Here is a 24,822-nt window from a genome sequence, read left to right as displayed (position 1 = left end):
TTATGGTCTATGGGACCAAATAAGTCCCATACACCAAAAAGGGTCCCATTGGTGTATGGGACCAAAAGAGGCCCAGCACCAATGGATCCTTCCAAAATACTCCAGCCAAAGGCTTAATTGAAAAGGGCAAACAGAAGAGAAGACATTGGACAGCTCTGCCTGCAGCTGCGCCTCAGTGAAAGCCAGTGACATCAAACCGTTTGTGATAACTGATGCATGAGGACAGACACAGAACACAAACATCCACTAAACGTGTCACCCAAATTGAATTTAGAGAACCTCCGGTAGATAAGGCTACTCATTTCTGTCAAAAGTCTAATCCGCATCCATCATCAGACATTTGGTTTTGGATTCTGAACATAGATGTATAACATTAACAGTTTCCCCCACTGTTATTTATGTCTGGTTATAAAATGCATCTGGTCTACAGAGATTATATCAGGAAGGATACCTTCAAGTCTTTTGGCTAATATTTTGGCCAGTAGTTTTCAGTCTACATTCAGCAGGGTAACCCTTCTGAAAGAAGGACAGTCATCTGCAGGTTTATTTTTCTTAAGAATTAAGGAGACGTTTGCATCCATCATAGTGTTGGGAAGTACCCTGGAGTTAAAGGAGTGTGACAACATGTTAAGCAGATCACAAAATGTTTTTTAAAATTCTGGAGTCAGGCAGTCGGGGCCTTGTTTGGTGAAGTATGAGGTCTATTAGAAAAGAAACCGACCTTTTTGTTTTTTCAAAAACTAAATGGATTTGAATCACGTGTGATTGCGTCAGACAAGCTTGAACCCTCGTGCGCATGCGTGAGTTTTTTCACGCCTGTCAGTTGCGTCATTCGCCTGTGGGCAGGCTTTGAGTGAGCACTGGTCCACCCCCCTCGTTGGAATTCCTTTGTCTGACTTCTTCCTGAGAGACTGGCGCTTTGCTTGATCAAAATTTTTTCTGAAACTGTAAGGCACATCCAAGTGGACACCATTCGAGAAATTCAGATGGTTTTTGGTGAAAATTTTAATGGCTGATGAGAGATTATGGAGTGTTACTGTCGCTTTAAGGACTGCCCACGGAGCTGGACGGTGCACCGCGCCCGGAGCCGCCGTCACATTCCACTGTTAAAGGAGATTTTGTAATGAAAGACGTGCGGACGGATTTGCGCGTTGGCACGCAGCCGCTCATCGTGTGGCGCCACAGCAAAACACCTCCGTTGGAAGCATTACAGGACAAGTTTGAACATGCCCAGCTGTTAAACAATTTCTCGGATACTCACTCGACTAAAAGCCATCGAAAACCGCCTGAAAACCGGCTTCTCTTGCTTGCCTCTACTGGTGGTTGGCTCTCACTGCGGTATTGTATCACTTCCTGTTCCGGAGCACAGCGGTGTTTTTCTGTATCTGTTAGCTGTTTAATCTGCGCAGTTAGATTGATCTAGTTATCTAGATTACGATTTGTTTCCCAGTGTAATCTTTACATGCCTTAACTAAAGCACTCCTTCTGCTGAATCACCTCTAAATTATTTAAACATTATTCACTTTGCGTGTTTTTAGGAATCCGCTAGCTTAGCGTAGCTACTAGCTCTTAGCCGATTTAGCATGGCGGCTTCTCCTGTCTCTCCCGCACTTTTCTGCTCTGGGTGTGAAATGTTTAGTTATTCCCTCGGCCTCCTTTAGCAGTAATGGTACTTGTAATAAGTGTAGCTTATTCGTAGCTTTGGAGGCCAGGCTGGGCGAATTGGAGACTCGGCTCCGCACCGTGGAAAATTCTACAGCTAGCTAGGCCCTGTAGTCAGTGCGGACCAAGGTAGCTTAGCCGCCGTTAGTTCCCCTCTGGAAGATCCCGAGCAGCCGGGAAAGCAGGCTGACTGGGTGACTGTGAGGAGGAAGCGTAGCCCTAAACAGAAGCCCCGTGTACACCGCCAACCCGTTCACATCTCTAACTGTTTTTCCCCACTCGACGACACACCCGCCGAGGATCAAACTCTGGTTATTGGCGACTCTGTTTTGAGAAATGTGAAGTTAGCGACACCAGCAACCATAGTCAATTGTCTTCTGGGGGCCAGAGCAGGCGACATTGAAGGAAATTTGAAACTGCTGGCTAAGGCTAAGCGTAAATTTGGTAAGATTGTAATTCACGTCGGCAGTAATGACACCCGGTTACGCCAATCGGAGGTCACTAAAATTAACATTAAATCGGTGTGTAACTTTGCAAAAACAATGTCGGACTCTGTAGTTTTCTCTGGGCCCCTCCCCAATCGGACCGGGAGTGACATGTTTAGCCGCATGTTCTCCTTGAATTGCTGGCTGTCTGAGTGGTGTCCAAAAAATGAGGTGGGCTTCATAGATAATTGGCAAAGCTTCTGGGGAAAACCTGGTCTTGTTAGGAGAGACGGCATCCATCCCACTTTGGATGGAGCAGCTCTCATTTCTAGAAATCTGGCCAATTTTCTTAAATCCTCCAAACCGTGACTATCCAGGGTTGGGACCAGGAAGCAGAGTTGTAGTCTTACACACCTCTCTGCAGCTTCTCTCCCCCTGCCATCCCCTCATTACCCCATCCCCATAGAGACGGTGCCTGCTCCCAGACTACCAATAACCAGCAAAAATCTATTTAAGCATAAAAATTCAAAAAGAAAAAATAATATAGCACCTTCTACTGCACCACAGACTAAAACAGTTAAATGTGGTCTGTTAAACATTAGGTCTCTCTCTTCTAAGTCCCTGTTAGTAAATGATATAATAATTGATCAATATATTGATTTATTCTGCCTTACAGAAACCTGGTTACAGCAGGATGAATATGTTAGTTTAAATGAGTCAACACCCCCGAGTCACACTAACTGTCAGAATGCTCGTAGCACGGGCCGGGGCGGAGGATTAGCAGCAATCTTTCATTCCAGCTTATTAATTAATCAAAAACCCAGACAGAGCTTTAATTCATTTGAAAGCTTGTCTCTTAGTCTTGTCCATCCAAATTGGAAGTCCCAAAAACCAGTTTTATTTGTTATTATCTATCGTCCACCTGGTCGTTACTGTGAGTTTCTCTGTGAATTTTCAGACCTTTTGTCTGACTTAGTGCTTAGCTCAGATAAGATAATTATAGTGGGCGATTTTAACATCCACACAGATGCTGAGAATGACAGCCTCAACACTGCATTTAATCTATTATTAGACTCTATTGGCTTTGCTCAAAAAGTAAATGAGTCCACCCACCACTTTAATCATATCTTAGATCTTGTTCTGACTTATGGTATGGAAATAGAAGACTTAACAGTATTCCCTGAAAACTCCCTTCTGTCTGATCATTTCTTAATAACATTTACATTTACTCTGATGGACTACCCAGCAGTGGGGAATAAGTTTCATTACACTAGAAGTCTTTCAGAAAGCGCTGTAACTAGGTTTAAGGATATGATTCCTTCTTTATGTTCTCTAATGCCATATACCAACACAGTGCAGAGTAGCTACCTAAACTCTGTAAGGGAGATAGAGTATCTCGTCAATAGTTTTACATCCTCATTGAAGACAACTTTGGATGCTGTAGCTCCTCTGAAAAAGAGAGCTTTAAATCAGAAGTGTCTGACTCCGTGGTATAACTCACAAACTCGTAGCTTAAAGCAGATAACCCGTAAGTTGGAAAGGAAATGGCGTCTCACTAATTTAGAAGATCTTCACTTAGCCTGGAAAAAGAGTCTGTTGCGCTATAAAAAAGCCCTCCGTAAAGCTAGGACATCTTTCTACTCATCACTAATTGAAGAAAATAAGAACAACCCCAGGTTTCTTTTCAGCACCGTAGCCAGGCTGACAAAGAGTCAGAGCTCTATTGAGCTGAGTATTCCTTTAACTTTAACTAGTAATGACTTCATGACTTTCTTTGCTAATAAAATTTTAACTATTAGAGAAAAAATTACTCATAACCATCCCAAAGACGTATGTTATCTTTGGCTGCTTTCAGTGATGCCGGTATTTGGTTAGACTCTTTCTCTCCGATTGTTCTGTCTGAGTTATTTTCATTAGTTACTTCATCCAAACCATCAACATGTTTATTAGACCCCATTCCTACCAGGCTGCTCAAGGAAGCCCTACCATTATTTAATGCTTCGATCTTAAATATGATCAATCTATCTTTGTTAGTTGGCTATGTACCACAGGCTTTTAAGGTGGCAGTAATTAAACCATTACTTAAAAAGCCATCACTTGACCCAGCTATCTTAGCTAATTATAGGCCAATCTCCAACCTTCCTTTTCTCTCAAAAATTCTTGAAAGGGTAGTTGTAAAACAGCTAACTGATCATCTGCAGAGGAATGGTCTATTTGAAGAGTTTCAGTCAGGTTTTAGAATTCATCATAGTACAGAAACAGCATTAGTGAAGGTTACAAATGATCTTCTTATGGCCTCGGACAGTGGACTCATCTCTGTGCTTGTTCTGTTAGACCTCAGTGCTGCTTTTGATACTGTTGACCATAAAATTTTATTACAGAGATTAGAGCATGCCATAGGTATTAAAGGCACTGCGCTGCGGTGGTTTGAATCATATTTGTCTAATAGATTACAATTTGTTCATGTAAATGGGGAATCTTCTTCACAGACTAAAGTTAATTATGGAGTTCCACAAGGTTCTGTGCTAGGACCAATTTTATTCACTTTATACATGCTTCCCTTAGGCAGTATTATTAGACGGTATTGCTTAAATTTTCATTGTTACGCAGATGATACCCAGCTTTATCTATCCATGAAGCCAGAGGACACACACCAATTAGCTAAACTGCAGGATTGTCTTACAGACATAAAGACATGGATGACCTCTAATTTCCTGCTTTTAAACTCAGATAAAACTGAAGTTATTGTACTTGGCCCCACAAATCTTAGAAACCTGGTGTCTAACCAGATCCTTACTCTGGATGGCATTACCCTGACCTCTAGTAATACTGTGAGAAATCTTGGAGTCATTTTTGATCAGGATATGTCATTCGAAGCGCATATTAAACAAATATGTAGGACTGCTTTTTTTGCATTTACGCAATATCTTTAAAATCAGAAAGGTCTTTTCTCAGAGTGATGCTGAAAAACTAATTCATGCATTTATTTCCTCTAGGCTGGACTATTGTAATTCATTATTATCAGGTTGTCCTAAAAGTTCCCTAAAAAGCCTTCAGTTAATTCAAAATGCTGCAGCTAGAGTACTGACGGGGACTAGAAGGAGAGAGCATATCTCACCCATATTGGCCTCTCTTCATTGGCTTCCTGTTAATTCTAGAATAGAATTTAAAATTCTTCTTCTTACTTATAAGGTTTTGAATAATCAGGTCCCATCTTATCTTAGGGACCTTGTAGTACCATATCACGCCAATAGAGCGCTTCGCTCTCAGACTGCAGGCTTACTTGTAGTTCCTAGGGTTTGTAAGAGTAGAATGGGAGGCAGAGCCTTCAGCTTTCAGGCTCCTCTCCTGTGTACCAGCTCCCAATTCAGATCAGGGAGACAGACACCCTCTCTACTTTTAAGATTAGGCTTAAAACTTTCCTTTTTGCTAAAGCTTATAGTTAGGGCTGGATCAGGTGACCCTGAACCATCCCTTAGTTATGCTGCTATAGACGTAGACTGCTGGGGGGTTCCCATGATGCACTGTTTCTTTCTCTTTTTGCTCTGTATGCACCACTCTGCATTTAATCATTAGTGATCAATCTCTGCTCCCCTCCACAGCATGTCTTTTTCCTGGTTCTCTCCCTCAGCCCCAACCAGTCCCAGCAGAAGACTGCCCCTCCCTGAGCCTGGTTCTGCTGGAGGTTTCTTCCTGTTAAAAGGGAGTTTTTTCCTTCCCACTGTAGCCAAGTGCTTGCTCACAGGGGGTCGTTTTGACCGTTGGGGTTTTACATAATTATTGTATGGCCTTGCCTTACAATATAAAGCGCCTTGGGGCAACTGTTTGTTGTGATTTGGCGCTATATAAAAAAATTGATTGATTGATTGATTGAATCTTACGAATGGTTATCACCACGGAGGTGTTTTGCTGTGGCGCCGCGCCATGAGCGGCTGGGTGCCGACGCTGAATCCGTCCGCACGTCTTTCATTACAAAATCTCCTTCAACAGTGGAATGTCCAGATAAACTGCTGATCCCGAGCTCTTCTGAAACTTCTCTGTTCTCTCACGACGTCGTGGGTCAACAGTGGCTTAAATTTGGAGGTTTTCAGCTCGAAACAGGCTGACGACGGCGGCTCGGGGCGCGGTGCGCCGTCCGGCTCCGTAGGCAGTCCTTAAAGCGACAGTAACACTCCATAATCTCTCATCAGCCGTTAAAATTTTCAGCCAAAACCGTCTGAATTTCTTGAATGGTGTCCACTTGGATGTGTCTCACAGTTTCTGAAAAAAGTTTTATCAAGCAAAGCGCCAGTCTCTCAGGAAGAAGTCAGACAAAGGAATTCCGATGAGGGGGGTGGACCAGTGCTCATGCAAGCCTGCCCACAGGCGAATGACGCAACCGACAGGTGTGAAAAAAACTCACACATGCGCACGAGGGCTCAAGCTTGTCTGACGTAATCGCACGTGATTCAAATCCATATAGTTTTTTAAAAAAAATAAAAAGGTCGGTTTCTTTTCTAACAGACCTCGTATTAATAGCCTCGTGTGTAGTGGGTCTATTCAACAGCTATTCAAAAGGAATTTACAAATGAACAAGTCAGAGTGACAGCCTGCTCAGAGTGGGACAAACACTCATAGAATTACACAAATTAATTATTAATATTTTTGTTGTCGGGCCCCTATCTCACTGGGCTGTGACTGTTGTGGAGTAGTCGGAAACACAAATTTGTGACAAAACACGCAAATTAGGCGCAATATTTCAATTGGTATCTCACTGAATTGGTACTTACAACACGTTAGTGCATGTCGACCAAATGTTGCATGGACATACAGTGAAAATAGGATCAGGAACCTCAAGTAGTCCTCATACCTATTGTGTGAGTCCTGCTGGAATGCCACACACTTGTGAGACATTCATGTGAAAAACAGCAACAATGTGGCACCTGTGAAGGACACGTGAGTGATAGTTGATGGTCACCAGAGTGCCATGTGTCCTTCACACTATATGTATGCGAGACAATGCAAACATTTGGACTATATAAATCCCTAGCCCCTTCAAAGTCCAAACATACATTTTGGATAGGAAACGACAATGGAGATGGAGCTGACAGAAGAGGCGTGGAGGAACCATACCATGGCCACCACTAGAGGGCCAGGCTATAGGCTGCAGTATATCTGCTCGCTGTTGCTGCAGTGAGGATGGCCAAGGCCAAAGCTAGAACAGTGAGGGTCAGACACCAGATAAGATGGAAGACTGTCTGGGTGGGGGCTGGCTGCTGATCAAGAGCACAACATGGCATGTAGGACATGCTCATGCAGCACCTGAGAGGGGAGGATCTTAGGTCACTCAAACTTTCTCTGTTTGGACCCTGACATGTTCTAGCAGTTGGTGGAAGATCTGACCTCAACCATCGAGAAGAGGTCAACCAGTTTTAGTGAGTCTCTTTCCCCTGGCTTAAACTGGCCACTGTGGACTCCTATATGACTCTGGTATATGGGTTCACTGAAGTGTCTGTACCTGGCAGACTTGTGGCACCAATCTATGACCGGTAGCATGACATTGCTTTCGTGTGTCCAACAACACCAGAAGAGTAGGACTTGGCCCACTGGACCGGTGGAATTTCAATCACGGCTGTGGCTGCATCTATGAAAAACATGCCAAAATACAGATGCCACCTCAGTGGCAATCCGTACTACAATTACAATGGCTACCGTTCCATAATCCTGCTGCCCTGGTCAGTGGCAAGTACAAATTCCTGTATGAAGATGTAGGTGCCTGTGACACAGACTGACGCTGGAGCTTTCAGGAAGTGTGAGCTTCATCTTGCTCTCCAGCAGGGCAAGGCTGTATTGCCAGCTAGTGAGCTAGATGTGCCCTACTTCATCGTTGGTGATGATGTTTTTGATCTCAGAGTCTGGCTGATGAAGCCACACTCCAAGAGGAATCTCACTGTCAGAGCATATTGTCAGTTACAGATCATCCAGGGCCTGTAGCATTGTGGAGTATACTTTTAGCAAGCAGGTATGTAGGGTGCATATGCAAAGTATTCACAGCGCTTCACATTCCACATTATATTACAGTTTTATTCTGAACTGGATGACATTTTTTTCCCCTCAAAATTCTACACACAATACCCCATGATGACAATGTGAACAAAGTTTTATTTTTGTTTTTTTTGTTTGTTTGTTTGTTTGTTTGTTTTTTTGCAAATTTATTAAAAAAAAAACAACAAATCACATGTACATAAGTATTCACAGTCCTTGCCATGAAGCCTAAAATCGAGCTTAGGCGCATCCTGTTTCCACTGATCATCCTTGAGATGTTTCTACAGTTTTTAATTGGAGTCCTCCTGGGGTAAATTCAGTTGATTGGACATGATTTGGAAAGACCCAGCCCTGTCTACATATAAGGTCCTACAGTTGACAGTGCATATCAGAGCACAAAGGAATTGTCTGTAGACCTCTGAGTCTGGATTGTCTCCAGGCACGAATCTGGGAAAGGGTACAGAAACATTTCTGCTGCTTTGAAGGTCCCAGTGAGCACAGTGGCCTCCATCATCCGTAAATGGAAGAAGTTCAGAAGAAGAAGTTCTTCCTAGAGCTGGCCACATGTCTAAACTGGGCGATCGGGGGAGAAGAACCATAGTCAGGGAGGTGACCAGGAACCTGATGGTCACTCTGTCAGAGGTCCTTTGTGGAGAGAGGACAACCATCCCTGCAGCAATCCACCAATCAGGCCTGTATGGTAGAGTGGCCAGACAGAAGCCACTCCTTACTAAAAGCCACATGGCAGCCCACCTGGAGTTTGTCAAAAGTCACCTGAAGGACTCTCAGACCATGAGAAAGAAAGTTCACTGGTCTGATGAGACAAAGATTGAAGTCTCTGGTGTGAATGTCAGGCATCATGTTTGTAGGAAACCAGGCACCATCCCTACAGTGAAGCATGGTTGTGGCAGCATCATGCTGCGAGGATGTTTTTCAGCATCAGAAACTGGGAGACTAGTCAAGATTGAGGGACAGATGAATGCAGCAATGTACAGAGACATCCTAGACGACAACCTGCTCCAGAGCACAATTGATCTCAGACTGGGGCGACAGTTCATCTTTCAGCAGAACAGTGACCCTAAGCACACAGCCAAAATATCAAAGGAGTGGATTCAGGACAACTCTATGAATGTCCTTGAGTGGCCCAGCCAGAGCCCAGACCTGAATCTGACTGAACATCTCTGGAGAGATCTGAAAATGACTGCACCGATGCTCCCCATCCAACCTGATGGAGCTTGAAAGGTGCTGCAAAGAGGAATGGACCAAACTACCCAAAGATAGGTGCACCAAGCTTGTGGCATCATATTCAACAAGGCTTGAGGCTGTAATTGCTGCCAAAGGTGCATCAACAAAGTATTGAGCAAAGGGTGTGAATACTTACGTACACGTGATGTCTTAGTTTTTTATTTTTAATCAATTTGCAGGAAAAACCTTTTCCTGCAAATTTTCAGGAGGTTTGACTAAACCATGTCAGTGTGGTTTCCGTCCTGGTCACGGCACACTGGACCAGCTCTACACCCGCTATCGGGTGCTCAAGGTTTCATGGGAATTCACCCAACCAGTCTACATGTGCTTTGTGGATCTGGAGAAGGCGTTTGACCATTTCCCTCAAGACGCCCTGTGGGGGGTGCTCCAGGAGCACGGGGTCCAGGGTCCTTTGCTAAGGGCTATCCGGTCCCTGTATGACCACAGCAGGAGCTTGGTTCGCATTACCGGTAGCAAGTCAAACCTGTTTCCAGTGCACGTTGGCCTCTGCCAGGGCTGCCCTTTGTCACCAGTTCTGTTCATTACCTTTATGGACAGAATTTCTAGGCGCAGCCAGGGTGTAGAGGGGGTCCGGTTTGGGAACCACAGAATCTCATCTCTGCTGTTTGCGGATGATGTGGTCCTGTTGGCTTCGTCAAACCAGGACCTTCAGAGTGCACTGGGGAGGTTTGCAGCCAAGTGTGAAGCGTCTGGGATGAAGATCAGCACCTCCAAATCTGAGGCCATGGTTCTCGACCGGAAAAAGGTGCCTTGCCCTCTTCAGGTCGGTGGGGTGTCCTTGCCTCAGGTGGAGGAGTTTAAGTATCTCGGAGTCTTATTCACGAGTGAGGGACGGATGGAGCGTGAGATCGATAGACGGATCGGGGCAGCATCTGCATCGGTGGGGTGTCCTTGCCTCAGGTGGAGGAGTTAAAGTATCTCGGGGTCTTGTTCACGAGTGAGGGATGGATGGAGCGTGAGATCGATAGACGGATCGGGGCTGCGTCTACAGTGATGCGGTCGCTGTATCGGACTGTCAGGTGAAGAGAGAGCTGAGTAGGGGGGCAAAGCTCTCGATTTACAGATCGATCTACGTTCCGACCCTCACCTATGGTCATGAGATTTGGCTCATGACTGAAAGAACAAGATCGCGAGTACAAGCGGCCGAGATGAGTTTCCTCCGCAGGGCGCTCGCTGTCACTCAGGAGGAGCTCGGAGTTGAGCCGCTGCTCCTCCACGTCGAAAGGAGCCAGCTGAGGTGGCTCGGGCATCTTTTCCGGATGCTCCCTGGACGCCTCAGTGGAGAGGTGTTCCGGGCATGTCCCATCTGGAAGAGGCCCTGGGGAAGACCCAGATCATGCTTTAGGGACTACGTCTCTCAGCTGGCTTGGGAACGCCTTGGGGTTCCCCCAGAGGAGCTGGGGAGGTGTGTGTGGATCGGGAGGTCTGGGCGGCTTTGCTTAAGCTGCTGCCCCCGCGACCCGACCTAGGATAAGCGGAAGAAAATGGATGGATGGATGGATGGAATAAATTTGCAATAAATAAATAAATAAATAAATAAATTCATGTCATTATGGGATGTTGTGAGTAGAATTCTGAGTCTGAAAAAGAGTCTGTTGCTCTATAAAAAAGCCCTCCGTAAAGCTAGGACATCTTTCTACTCATCACTAATTGAAGAAAATAAGAACAACCCCAGGTTTCTTTTCAGCACTGTAGCCAGGCTGACAAAGAGTCAGAGCTCTATTGAGCTGAGTATTCCATTAACTTTAACTAGTAATGACTTCATGACTTTCTTTGCTAACAAAATTTTAACTATTAGAGAAAAAATTACTCATAACCATCCCAAAGACGTATGTTATCTTTGGCTGCTTTCAGTGATGCCGGTATTTGGTTAGACTCTTTCTCTCCGATTGTTCTGTCTGAGTTATTTTCATTAGTTACTTCATCCAAACCATCAACATGTTTATTAGACCCCATTCCTACCAGGCTGCTCAAGGAAGCCCTACCATTATTTAATGCTTCGATCTTAAATATGATCAATCTATCTTTGTTAGTTGGCTATGTACCACAGGCTTTTAAGGTGGCAGTAATTAAACCATTACTTAAAAAGCCATCACTTGACCCAGCTATCTTAGCTAATTATAGGCCAATGTCCAACCTTCCTTTTCTCTCAAAAATTCTTGAAAGGGTAGTTGTAAAACAGCTAACTGATCATCTGCAGAGGAATGGTCTATTTGAAGAGTTTCAGTCAGGTTTTAGAATTCATCATAGTACAGAAACAGCATTAGTGAAGGTTACAAATGATCTTCTTATGGCCTCGGACAGTGGACTCATCTCTGTGCTTGTTCTGTTAGACCTCAGTGCTGCTTTTGATACTGTTGACCATAAAATTTTATTACAGAGATTAGAGCATGCCATAGGTATTAAAGGCACTGTGCTGCGGTGGTTTGAATCATATTTGTCTAATAGATTACAATTTGTTCATGTAAATGGGGAATCTTCTTCACAGACTAAAGTTAATTATGGAGTTCCACAAGGTTCTGTGCTAGGACCAATTTTATTCACTTTATACATGCTTCCCTTAGGCAGTATTATTAGACGGTATTGCTTAAATTTTCATTGTTACGCAGATGATACCCAGCTTTATCTATCCATGAAGCCAGAGGACACACACCAATTAGCTAAACTGCAGGATTGTCTTACAGACATAAAGACATGGATGACCTCTAATTTCCTGCTTTTAAACTCAGATAAAACTGAAGTTATTGTACTTGGCCCCACAAATCTTAGAAACATGGTGTCTAACCAGATCCTTACTCTGGATGGCATTACCCTGACCTCTAGTAATACTGTGAGAAATCTTGGAGTCATTTTTGATCAGGATATGTCATTCGAAGCGCATATTAAACAAATATGTAGGACTGCTTTTTTGCATTTACGCAATATCTCTAAAATCAGAAAGGTCTTTTCTCAGAGTGATGCTGAAAAACTAATTCATGCATTTATTTCCTCTAGGCTGGACTATTGTAATTCATTATTATCAGGTTGTCCTAAAAGTTCCCTAAAAAGCCTTCAGTTAATTCAAAATGCTGCAGCTAGAGTACTGACGGGGACTAGAAGGAGAGAGCATATCTCACCCATATTGGCCTCTCTTCATTGGCTTCCTGTTAATTCTAGAATAGAATTTAAAATTCTTCTTCTTACTTATAAGGTTTTGAATAATCAGGTCCCATCTTATCTTAGGGACCTCGTAGTACCATATCACCCCAATAGAGCGCTTCGCTCTCAGACTGCAGGCTTACTTGTAGTTCCTAGGGTTTGTAAGAGTAGAATGGGAGGCAGAGCCTTCAGCTTTCAGGCTCCTCTCCTGTGTACCAGCTCCCAATTCAGATCAGGGAGACAGACACCCTCTCTACTTTTAAGATTAGGCTTAAAACTTTCCTTTTTGCTAAAGCTTATAGTTAGGGCTGGATCAGGTGACCCTGAACCATCCCTTAGTTATGCTGCTATAGACGTAGACTGCTGGGGGGTTCCCATGATGCACTGTTTCTTTCTCTTTTTGCTCTGTATGCACCACTCTGCATTTAATCATTAGTGATCGATCTCTGCTCCCCTCCACAGCATGTCTTTTTCCTGGTTCTCTCCCTCAGCCCCAACCAGTCCCAGCAGAAGACTGCCCCTCCCTGAGCCTGGTTCTGCTGGAGGTTTCTTCCTGTTAAAAGGGAGTTTTTCCTTCCCACTGTAGCCAAGTGCTTGCTCACAGGGGGTCGTTTTGACCGTTGGGGTTTTACATAATTATTGTATGGCCTTGCCTTACAATATAAAGCGCCTTGGGGCAACTGTTTGTTGTGATTTGGCGCTATATAAAAAAATTGATTGATTGATTGATTGAATCTTACGAATGGTTATCACCACGGAGGTGTTTTGCTGTGGCGCCGCGCCATGAGCGGCTGGGTGCCGACGCTGAATCCGTCCGCACGTCTTTCATTACAAAATCTCCTTCAACAGTGGAATGTCCAGATAAACTGCTGATCCCGAGCTCTTCTGAAACTTCTCTGTTCTCTCACGACGTCGTGGGTCAACAGTGGCTTAAATTTGGAGGTTTTCAGCTCGAAACAGGCTGACGACGGCGGCTCGGGGCGCGGTGCGCCGTCCGGCTCCGTAGGCAGTCCTTAAAGCGACAGTAACACTCCATAATCTCTCATCAGCCGTTAAAATTTTCAGCCAAAACCGTCTGAATTTCTTGAATGGTGTCCACTTGGATGTGTCTCACAGTTTCTGAAAAAAGTTTTATCAAGCAAAGCGCCAGTCTCTCAGGAAGAAGTCAGACAAAGGAATTCCGATGAGGGGGGTGGACCAGTGCTCATTCAAAGCCTGCCCACAGGCGAATGACGCAACCGACAGGTGTGAAAAAACTCACACATGCGCACGAGGGCTCAAGCTTGTCTGACGTAATCGCACGTGATTCAAATCCATATAGTTTTTTAAAAAAAATAAAAAGGTCGGTTTCTTTTCTAACAGACCTCGTATTAATAGCCTCGTGTGTAGTGGGTCTATTCAACAGCTATTCAAAAGGAATTTACAAATGAACAAGTCAGAGTGACAGCCTGCTCAGAGTGGGACAAACACTCATAGAATTACACAAATTAATTATTAATATTTTTGTTGTCGGGCCCCTATCTCACTGGGCTGTGACTGTTGTGGAGTAGTCGGAAACACAAATTTGTGACAAAACACGCAAATTAGGCGCAATATTTCCATTGGTATCTCACTGAATTGGTACTTACAACACGTTAGTGCATGTCGACCAAATGTTGCATGGACATACAGTGAAAATAGGATCAGGAACCTCAAGTAGTCCTCATACCTATTGTGTGAGTCCTGCTGGAATGCCACACACTTGTGAGACATTCATGTGAAAAACAGCAACAATGTGGCACCTGTGAAGGACACGTGAGTGATAGTTGATGGTCACCAGAGTGCCATGTGTCCTTCACACTATATGTATGCGAGACAATGCAAACATTTGGACTATATAAATCCCTAGCCCCTTCAAAGTCCAAACATACATTTTGGATAGGAAACGACAATGGAGATGGAGCTGACAGAAGAGGCGTGGAGGAACCATACCATGGCCACCACTAGAGGGCCAGGCTATAGGCTGCAGTATATCTGCTCGCTGTTGCTGCAGTGAGGATGGCCAAGGCCAAAGCTAGAACAGTGAGGGTCAGACACCAGATAAGATGGAAGACTGTCTGGGTGGGGGCTGGCTGCTGATCAAGAGCACAACATGGCATGTAGGACATGCTCATGCAGCACCTGAGAGGGGAGGATCTTAGGTCACTCAAACTTTCTCTGTTTGGACCCTGACATGTTCTAGCAGTTGGTGGAAGATCTGACCTCAACCATCGAGAAGAGGTCAACCAGTTTTAGTGAGTCTCTTTCCCCTGGCTTAAACTGGCCACTGTGGACTCCTATATGACTCTGGTATATGGGTTCACTGAAGTGTCTGTACCTGGCAGACTTGTGGCACCAATCTATGACCGGTAGCATGACATTGCTTTCGTGTGTCCAACAACACCAGAAGAGTAGGACTTGGCCCACTGGACCGGTGGAATTTCAATCACGGCTGTGGCTGCATCTATGAAAAACATGCCAAAATACAGATGCCACCTCAGTGGCAATCCGTACTACAATTACAATGGCTACCGTTCCATAATCCTGCTGCCCTGGTCAGTGGCAAGTACAAATTCCTGTATGAAGATGTAGGTGCCTGTGACACAGACTGACGCTGGAGCTTTCAGGAAGTGTGAGCTTCATCTTGCTCTCCAGCAGGGCAAGGCTGTATTGCCAGCTAGTGAGCTAGATGTGCCCTACTTCATCGTTGGTGATGATGTTTTTGATCTCAGAGTCTGGCTGATGAAGCCACACTCCAAGAGGAATCTCACTGTCAGAGCATATTGTCAGTTACAGATCATCCAGGGCCTGTAGCATTGTGGAGTATACTTTTAGCAAGCAGGTATGTAGGGTGCATATGCAAAGTATTCACAGCGCTTCACATTCCACATTATATTACAGTTTTATTCTGAACTGGATGACATTTTTTTCCCCTCAAAATTCTACACACAATACCCCATGATGACAATGTGAACAAAGTTTTATTTTTGTTTTTTTTTGTTTGTTTGTTTGTTTGTTTGTTTTTTTGCAAATTTATTAAAAAAAAAACAACAAATCACATGTACATAAGTATTCACAGTCCTTGCCATGAAGCCTAAAATCGAGCTTAGGCGCATCCTGTTTCCACTGATCATCCTTGAGATGTTTCTACAGTTTTTAATTGGAGTCCTCCTGGGGTAAATTCAGTTGATTGGACATGATTTGGAAAGACCCAGCCCTGTCTACATATAAGGTCCTACAGTTGACAGTGCATATCAGAGCACAAAGGAATTGTCTGTAGACCTCTGAGTCTGGATTGTCTCCAGGCACGAATCTGGGAAAGGGTACAGAAACATTTCTGCTGCTTTGAAGGTCCCAGTGAGCACAGTGGCCTCCATCATCCGTAAATGGAAGAAGTTCAGAAGAAGAAGTTCTTCCTAGAGCTGGCCACATGTCTAAACTGGGCGATCGGGGGAGAAGAACCATAGTCAGGGAGGTGACCAGGAACCTGATGGTCACTCTGTCAGAGGTCCTTTGTGGAGAGAGGACAACCATCCCTGCAGCAATCCACCAATCAGGCCTGTATGGTAGAGTGGCCAGACAGAAGCCACTCCTTACTAAAAGCCACATGGCAGCCCACCTGGAGTTTGTCAAAAGTCACCTGAAGGACTCTCAGACCATGAGAAAGAAAGTTCACTGGTCTGATGAGACAAAGATTGAAGTCTCTGGTGTGAATGTCAGGCATCATGTTTGTAGGAAACCAGGCACCATCCCTACAGTGAAGCATGGTTGTGGCAGCATCATGCTGCGAGGATGTTTTTCAGCATCAGAAACTGGGAGACTAGTCAAGATTGAGGGACAGATGAATGCAGCAATGTACAGAGACATCCTAGACGACAACCTGCTCCAGAGCACAATTGATCTCAGACTGGGGCGACAGTTCATCTTTCAGCAGAACAGTGACCCTAAGCACACAGCCAAAATATCAAAGGAGTGGATTCAGGACAACTCTATGAATGTCCTTGAGTGGCCCAGCCAGAGCCCAGACCTGAATCTGACTGAACATCTCTGGAGAGATCTGAAAATGACTGCACCGATGCTCCCCATCCAACCTGATGGAGCTTGAAAGGTGCTGCAAAGAGGAATGGACCAAACTACCCAAAGATAGGTGCACCAAGCTTGTGGCATCATATTCAACAAGGCTTGAGGCTGTAATTGCTGCCAAAGGTGCATCAACAAAGTATTGAGCAAAGGGTGTGAATACTTACGTACACGTGATGTCTTAGTTTTTTATTTTTAATCAATTTGCAGGAAAAACCTTTTCCTGCAAATTTTCAGGAGGTTTGACTAAACCATGTCAGTGTGGTTTCCGTCCTGGTCACGGCACACTGGACCAGCTCTACACCCTCTATCGGGTGCTCAAGGTTTCATGGGAATTCACCCAACCAGTCTACATGTGCTTTGTGGATCTGGAGAAGGCGTTTGACCATTTCCCTCAAGACGCCCTGTGGGGGGTGCTCCAGGAGCACGGGGTCCAGGGTCCTTTGCTAAGGGCTATCCGGTCCCTGTATGACCACAGCAGGAGCTTGGTTCGCATTACCGGTAGCAAGTCAAACCTGTTTCCAGTGCACGTTGGCCTCTGCCAGGGCTGCCCTTTGTCACCAGTTCTGTTCATTACCTTTATGGACAGAATTTCTAGGCGCAGCCAGGGTGTAGAGGGGGTCCGGTTTGGGAACCACAGAATCTCATCTCTGCTGTTTGCGGATGATGTGGTCCTGTTGGCTTCGTCAAACCAGGACCTTCAGAGTGCACTGGGGAGGTTTGCAGACAAGTGTGAAGCGTCTGGGATGAAGATCAGCACCTCCAAATCTGAGGCCATGGTTCTCGACCGGAAAAAGGTGCCTTGCCCTCTTCAGGTCGGTGGGGTGTCCTTGCCTCAGGTGGAGGAGTTTAAGTATCTCGGAGTCTTATTCACGAGTGAGGGACGGATGGAGCGTGAGATCGATAGACGGATCGGGGCAGCATCTGCATCGGTGGGGTGTCCTTGCCTCAGGTGGAGGAGTTAAAGTATCTCGGGGTCTTGTTCACATGTGAGGGACGGATGGAGCGTGAGATCGATAGACGGATCGGGGCTGCGTCTGCAGTGATGCGGTCGCTGTATCGGACTGTCAGGTGAAGAGAGAGCTGAGTAGGGGGGCAAAGCTCTCGATTTACAGATCGATCTACGTTCCGACCCTCACCTATGGTCATGAGATTTGGCTCATGACTGAAAGAACAAGATCGCGAGTACAAGCGGCCGAGATGAGTTTCCTCCGCAGGGCGCTCGCTGTCACTCAGGAGGAGCTCGGAGTTGAGCCGCTGCTCCTCCACGTCGAAAGGAGCCAGCTGAGGTGGCTCGGGCATCTTTTCCGGATGCTCCCTGGACGCCTCAGTGGAGAGGTGTTCCGGGCATGTCCCATCCGGAAGAGGCCCTGGGGAAGACCCAGATCATGCTTTAGGGACTACGTCTCTCAGCTGGCTTGGGAACGCCTTGGGGTTCCCCCAGAGGAGCTGGGGAGGTGTGTGTGGATCGGGAGGTCTGGGCGGCTTTGCTTAAGCTGCTGCCCCCGCGACCCGACCTAGGATAAGCGGAAGAAAATGGATGGATGGATGGATGGAATAAATTTGCAATAAATAAATAAATAAATTCATGTCATTATGGGATTTGTGAGTAGAATTCTGAGGGAAAAATGAATTTACTGCATTTTCGAATAAGGCTGTAACAAAGTGTGGAAAAAGCGCTGTGAACACTTTCTGGATGCACTGTATAAATACATGTTTTGCTTTTCATGTGAACTTTCTAATGTAGCTATATAGTTCACAAAAATGTCTCTTCAATGTGCAATTTTTATGAACTAATGTTATACAAGAGCTCTCCTATGTATGCAGGTTCATGTGCCTCCAGTCCTGCTTGTTGCAGACTGTAAACAAAGTTGAGTTTGCAGCCTCCACAACCTCTTGGCTGATGGGAATCCGAGTGGTTGAAATTGCTGCCACAGTGTACCCTGAGCCATGACCCGGGGGAGTGGAGACAGCAGGATCAGGAAAACATTCTGCGTGGCCTGATAATGCACCCTGGCTACACAGCTACCTCTCTGTGGAAGGCCACCAGACTTGACCTCACTAATCACTACAGGGAGGTAGGAGCTGTGTCCTGGCAGGATGCCATGGTGGGATTACAGGACCAAGCCTGAATGTCCCCTCAGTCACTGTTTTGTGTCTGCGTATTGGGTACCAACAAAAAAAGTGGTGGTTTGTTCACTGAGAATTCATCCAGTCGTTGGCAACACTTGAACTTTATTACATTTAACAAAACATTAATTGCAAACGTAAGATGAAATGGAACAAAAGCAAACATGAATGTCCAACTTTCTGAAATGACAAACAAACACATACAGACAGTAAGTCTGACTCTCCTTACAGAAACATGGAACCAGCTCTACCTCTGTCAGGACATCTGGACCAGGACAGGGACACCTCTGCTTTTTTTTAGAAGTGCAAGGAGCACTAGTCCCGACCTTCCCAGTCTCTCCTCAATTTAGAGCCTTCACTATCATTTAAAGGGTTTCCTGAATAAATGTGATCTGTATTTTCTGTTTTTGTAGATAAGAGTTGTTCAAAATCATAGCAGTGTGTTTAAAAAAGCTCAAAAAGCCTTAATAGCTTTTATTTCCATACACGCATATGCATTGTGAACACTGCACATTCCATTCTAAACCAAAACATTAAGAAAAATGTATCTACTGTATTACTCCAGAGAAACTGAAGGAAAAGAAATATGAGTCTGTTCAGAAAAAAAAATTGGGTCTGCATTTATCTGTTAAAAAACAGGTGTCAAACAGGTGGCCCTTATTTAAGAAGGCAGCAAATGTTGTACATGCTGGTTGTTGTGCATTTCTTGACAAAAATCAGAGTAACTGGAGCTGGGAAAATGTATAAAGAAGTGCAGAAAATGATAAACTGCTCAGTTAAAATGATCTCAAATTGTTTAAAATGGAAACAAAACCAGAAAGACATGGAAGAAAATAGAAAACCACCATTAAAATGGATCGAAGAACCAACAGAATGGGAAAGACTCAGCCAAAGATCAGCTGCAGGGTGATCAAAGACGGTCTGAAGTTACCTGTGAGTACTGTAACAATTAGAAGACATGTACGTGAAGACAAGATATGGACAAAAAGACCCCACCAAGTGCTACTGTTGGAAAAAAAACCACACATGCTGAAGAGGTTACAATTTGACAAACAACACACACAAACAACACACACCTAAACAGAAACTGATGATGACTGATGAAAGCAAGATTATTCTTTTGGGGTCTAGAGGCTGCAGACAGTTTGCCAGACAACCCCCAAAACTGAATTCAAACCACAGTCCTCTGTGAAGACAGTGGAGCATCATGATATGGGGATGTTCCTCATACTATGGTGTCATCCATGGATCAGTTTGAATACATCAGAAGACTTGAAGAGGCCGTGTTGTCTTATGCTGAAGAGGAAATGAGCCTGAGATGGGTGTTTCAACAAGACAAATGACCCCAAACACACCAGCAAGTAAGCAGCATGTTGGATCCAGACCAAAAAGATTAATGTTATGGAGTGGCCTGCCCAATCCAGGACCTTAATCCAATAGAGAAACCTGTGGGGTGACATCAAAAATACTGCTTCTGAGGTAAACCCAAGAAATGCAGAGGAATTGTGGAATGTCGTCTGATGGTCCTGGAATGGAAAACCTGTTCACAGGTGATGTTGGTCGACTCCATGAAACACACATGTGAAGCAGTTCTCAGAAACAGTGTTTATACAACTAAATATTAGTTCAGTTATTCACGGGCAAGATAAATCTTCAAACAGTTTACATTTTATTCAGTAAGTGTTCATAAAGAAAAATGCAGGTGCTGTTTTTTTTTTTTCTTTTTTTTTTTAACAGATTTATATTCCTTTTTCTTCACTTTCTGTAAAGTAATAGCAAATTTGATAATTTTTTCAAGTTTTGTTTTGGAATAGAATGTGCAGTGTTCCCACCGCATTTGCCTGTATGGAAATAAAAGATATACGGATTTTGAGGTTTACTCAGTTTTTTTTAAAACTGCCATTATTTTGAACACAACTGTAATTGAGCTTCGTCTTGTGTTTAACAGGTCCCTGAATTCCATGGACTTTCCAGAAGCACAGTGTAATTATTGTGTTACCAGACGTACCCCATCCAAAATGTATGTGACATATCTGTGGACCCTGATGCAACATCTCAATTCACAATGCAAGAAAAATTCTGCTTAAAACAAAATATAAACTAAGAAGAAAAACCCAGAACACCCCCCACACCCTCCAAAAAAAAATAAAATCAAAGAGCGGCCTCATCAAGATTTAGAAAACCCCCATATATCAAAATAGAACAACAAAATAAATTAAAATTAATAATTAAAAAAATAAATAAAAAGGAGTCCAAATAAAAAGAGGGTAGCACTTTACCTGATCATGTGGATCAGTCAGTATCAGAGTTGAGAAGAAGCGGCCCAGTGAGAGAAGGGACCAAAGTCTTCAGCTGTTGCCACCATCACCGGTCTCTGCCAAGAGGGCGGGGCTACGGCACTGTGCAGAATTTCTCTGCATTCTCCGGTATTGCGAAGCTATAGAAGCCATGCTGGAAACAGCAGGATGTCTCTGATGCTCGCGCCCCAGAGTTTTTGCTTGATGTTCTTGAAGGATGTTCTCCACAAAGTGACCTCAGTTGTTAAATCTGGGAAGATGTCCACCAGCTGTCTTCATAATGAGAGTGGTCCCTTCTTCCTGACATGCTGAAGGATGTGCTGCTTCACCCTAAAATGATGTACCCGTACTGTGATTGGCCTCGGGGGAGCATTCAGGCCTCGAGGCCCGAATGCTAGTCAGTTGGCCGGGAAGCAAATCTGGACCATTTGGAATGTCCATGCCCAGTGTCTCAGCAAGGAAATCAGTCAAAAGATGTAATTTGTGACCCACCAGAGTTCTCTGGGACACCAGACACATGCAGGTTTTGGCGCCTGCTCGAGGTCCTTCATCTTGGCCATTAGCAGCTTGCTGCATTTTGCTAGCTCCGCACACTTAGCCTCCAGTGCTGTTAGCGTGACATCACAGTTTTGAAGTGAAATTTCCACCGACATGAGCCAAACAAGTCAACTGGAAAGAGTCCATCGATGATCAGGTTTCAGCTCAAAAAGTTTTGATAAGATTCACAGCCATGGAGACAGGAGGGTCTCCTTCATCATCAGGAGTGTCGCCGTGTCCAGGTGATACCACAGGTTAAGCTTTCTCACCAACTTGTCAAGTAATGGGACTCTGAGCACCTCAAGCCAAACGCTCTCGATGAGTTTCCTTTTTCCCAGCCAGATATCTCAAGCCATCATCTGAATTACACAGCCATGTTTGTTCCTTAGTTAGTGAACAGATGTGCAGGAGCTGGTCAAAATGAATCTACATCACGATATGGACACACCTCCCATCAGCTGTCTGCAATAGCACAAATATTTCACCAAGTTTCATAAAACTGTTGACTAAACCTTGAGACAAGGACATAACCTTCTTGAGATGGTTTGCTGAGGTTACAGGATACGATGTATTTAAATGTGTCCGTGTGTGTGCGTCTCTGTGTCTTCACTGCAGAAGAGGGAAGACCTCCCGTACTGGAAGAACGACAGTGGGGATCCAGCAGGGTGGCAGCACGGCTGGCATGGCTATGACAACGAGTTCATCGACATGAGGGCTTTTTTCTTAGCTTCTGGACCTGGTAATCATCCTCATATACTGAAAAATGATCCAGTCTAATGAAGAAAAAAGTGCACTTCATAATGACATCAGAGCGAGTTTGAACATCTCAGGGAGAAACACTGATTTGACTCTTAAAGTTCCATCTCTTTCGAACTGCTTATGGAGCATCACCCTAACAGACCGCACTGAACCGTCAACATATCTCTAATGCTTAAATTTAATTTAAAACACACACACACACACACACACACACAATCAATCAATTTTATTTATATAGCACCAAATCACAACAAACAGTTGTCCCAAGGCGCTTTATATTGTAAGGCAAGGCCATACAATAATTACGTAAAAACCCCAACGGTCAAAACGACCCCCTGTGAGCAAGCACTTGGCGACAGTGGGAAGGAAAAACTCCCTTTTAACAGGAAGAAACCTCCAGCAGAACCAGGCTCAGGGAGGGGCAGTCCTCTGCTGGGACTGGTTGGGGCTGAGAGAGAGAACCAGGAAAAAGACATGCTGTGGAGGGGAGCAGAGATCGATCACTAATGATTAAATGCAGAGTGGTGCATACAGAGCAAAAAGAGAAAGAAACACTCAGTGCATCATGGGAACCCCCCAGCAGTCTAAGTCTATAGCAGCATAACTAAGGGATGGTTCAGGGTCACCTGATCCAGCCCTAACTATAAGCTTTAGCAAAAAGGAAAGTTTTAAGCCTAATCTTAAAAGCAGAGAGGGTGTCTGTCTCCCTGATCTGAATTGGGAGCTGGTTCCACAGGAGAGGAGCCTGAAAGCTGAAGGCTCTGCCTCCCATTCTACTCTTACAAACCCTAGGAACTACAAGTAAGCCTGCAGTCTGAGAGCGAAGCATTCTATTGGGGTGATATGGTACTATGAGGTCCCTAAGATAAGATGGGACCTGATTATTCAAAACCTTATAAGTAAGAAGAAGAATTTTAAATTCTATTCTAGAATTAACAGGAAGCCAATGAAGAGAGGCCAATATGGGTGAGATATGCTCTCTCCTTCTAGTCCCCGTTAGTACTCTAGCTGCAGCATTTTGAATTAACTAAAGGCTTTTCAGGGAACTTTTAGGACAACCTGATAATAATGAATTACAATAGTCAAGCCTAGAGGAAATAAATGCATGAATTAGTTTTTCAGCATCACTCTGAGACAAGACCTTTCTAATTTTAGAGATATTGCGTAAATGCAAAAAAGCAGTTCTACATATTTGTTTAATATGCGCATTAAATGACATATCCTGATCAAAAATTACTCCAAGATTTCTCACAGTATTACTAGAGGTCAGGGTAATGCCATCCAGAGTAAGGATCTGGTTAGACACCATGTTTCTAAGATTTGTGGGGCCAAGTACAATAACTTCAGTTTTATCTGAGTTTAAAAGCAGGAAATTAGAGGTCATCCATGTCTTTATGTCTGTAAGACAATCCTGCAGTTTAGCTAATTGGTGTGTGTCCTCTGGCTTCATGGATAGATAAAGCTGGGTATCATCTGCGTAACAATGAAAATTTAAGCAATGCCGTCTAATAATACTGCCTAAGGGAAGCATGTATAAAGTGAATAAAATTGGTCCTAGCACAGAACCTTGTGGAACTCCATAATTAACCTTAGTCTGTGAAGAAGATTCCCCATTTACATGAACAAATTGTAATCTATTAGATAAATATGATTCAAACCACCGCAGCGCAGTGCCTTTAATACCTATGGCATGCTCTAATCTCTGTAATAAAATTTTATGGTCAACAGTATCAAAAGCAGCACTGAGGTCTAACAGAACAAGCACAGAGATGAGTCCACTGTCTGAGGCCATAAGAAGATCATTTGTAACCTTCACTAATGCTGTTTCTGTACTATGTGTTGGGAAAGTTTAGTGACACGGACCCACAACAGGGGGCGTAAATGAACGGACAATAGAGGGAGTTAAATTAGAACACTTTACTGTTGTGAATGTCACAACCACACACAGCAGATTACAGAATGAATACAAGTCAATTAATGAAGGTGTCGTGTGGGCAGGCTTGACGATAGGAGACGCCCGTCTGGAGACGAACCGGAACCACACGATTTCCACCGCCACCGAACCCGAGGGATACTGGAGCCGCCAAGTCCCGAAGTCCCCAGGTGACCACCGTCTCAGCGTGTCAGATCTGGTACTGCTGGCGGAAAACAAAGACAGTCAAGTGTGGCTGTGTGTACACCCCGTAACAATAATGGTGGGAATTCCACCTCCACCTCCGAAAATATGAACACAGTCTTTTACAGAACCTGAACAGTCACTTGTCTCACTGATCATGAAGGGTGCGATCCGTCACCCTGCCGTTACCGACCAGCTCAGCTTCCCGCTGACACAAACGACTGAAACCTCCTGTACAAAGATCAGAAACACACAGTGCAGTACGGCACAGATTAAGGATGAGAATATTACCTCTCGCAGAAGTCGATATCTCAACGATGTGGTGGAGGTGTCATCCTGCTTTTATGCCAGGTGAGATGCAGATGATCGG

General features: G+C 44.4%; 1 protein-coding gene across 1 annotated transcript in view; it reads left to right on the top strand.

The window, feature by feature from the left end:
- The window catches only part of enpp6 (ectonucleotide pyrophosphatase/phosphodiesterase 6), a 176,300-nt gene that overhangs the window by 135,476 nt on the left and 16,002 nt on the right, over positions 1-24,822 (top strand). Inside the window, exon 7 of the mRNA XM_034180940.1 lies at positions 22,193-22,316. Within this exon, the coding sequence (XP_034036831.1) occupies positions 22,193-22,316 (124 nt within the window). The remainder of the gene's footprint in view (positions 1-22,192; positions 22,317-24,822) is intronic.

Source organism: Thalassophryne amazonica, chromosome 11 (assembly GCF_902500255.1).
Source record: "Thalassophryne amazonica chromosome 11, fThaAma1.1, whole genome shotgun sequence".
Classification (NCBI taxonomy): Eukaryota; Metazoa; Chordata; class Actinopteri; order Batrachoidiformes; family Batrachoididae; genus Thalassophryne; species Thalassophryne amazonica.
This window is presented reverse-complemented; position numbering and strand designations above follow the sequence as displayed.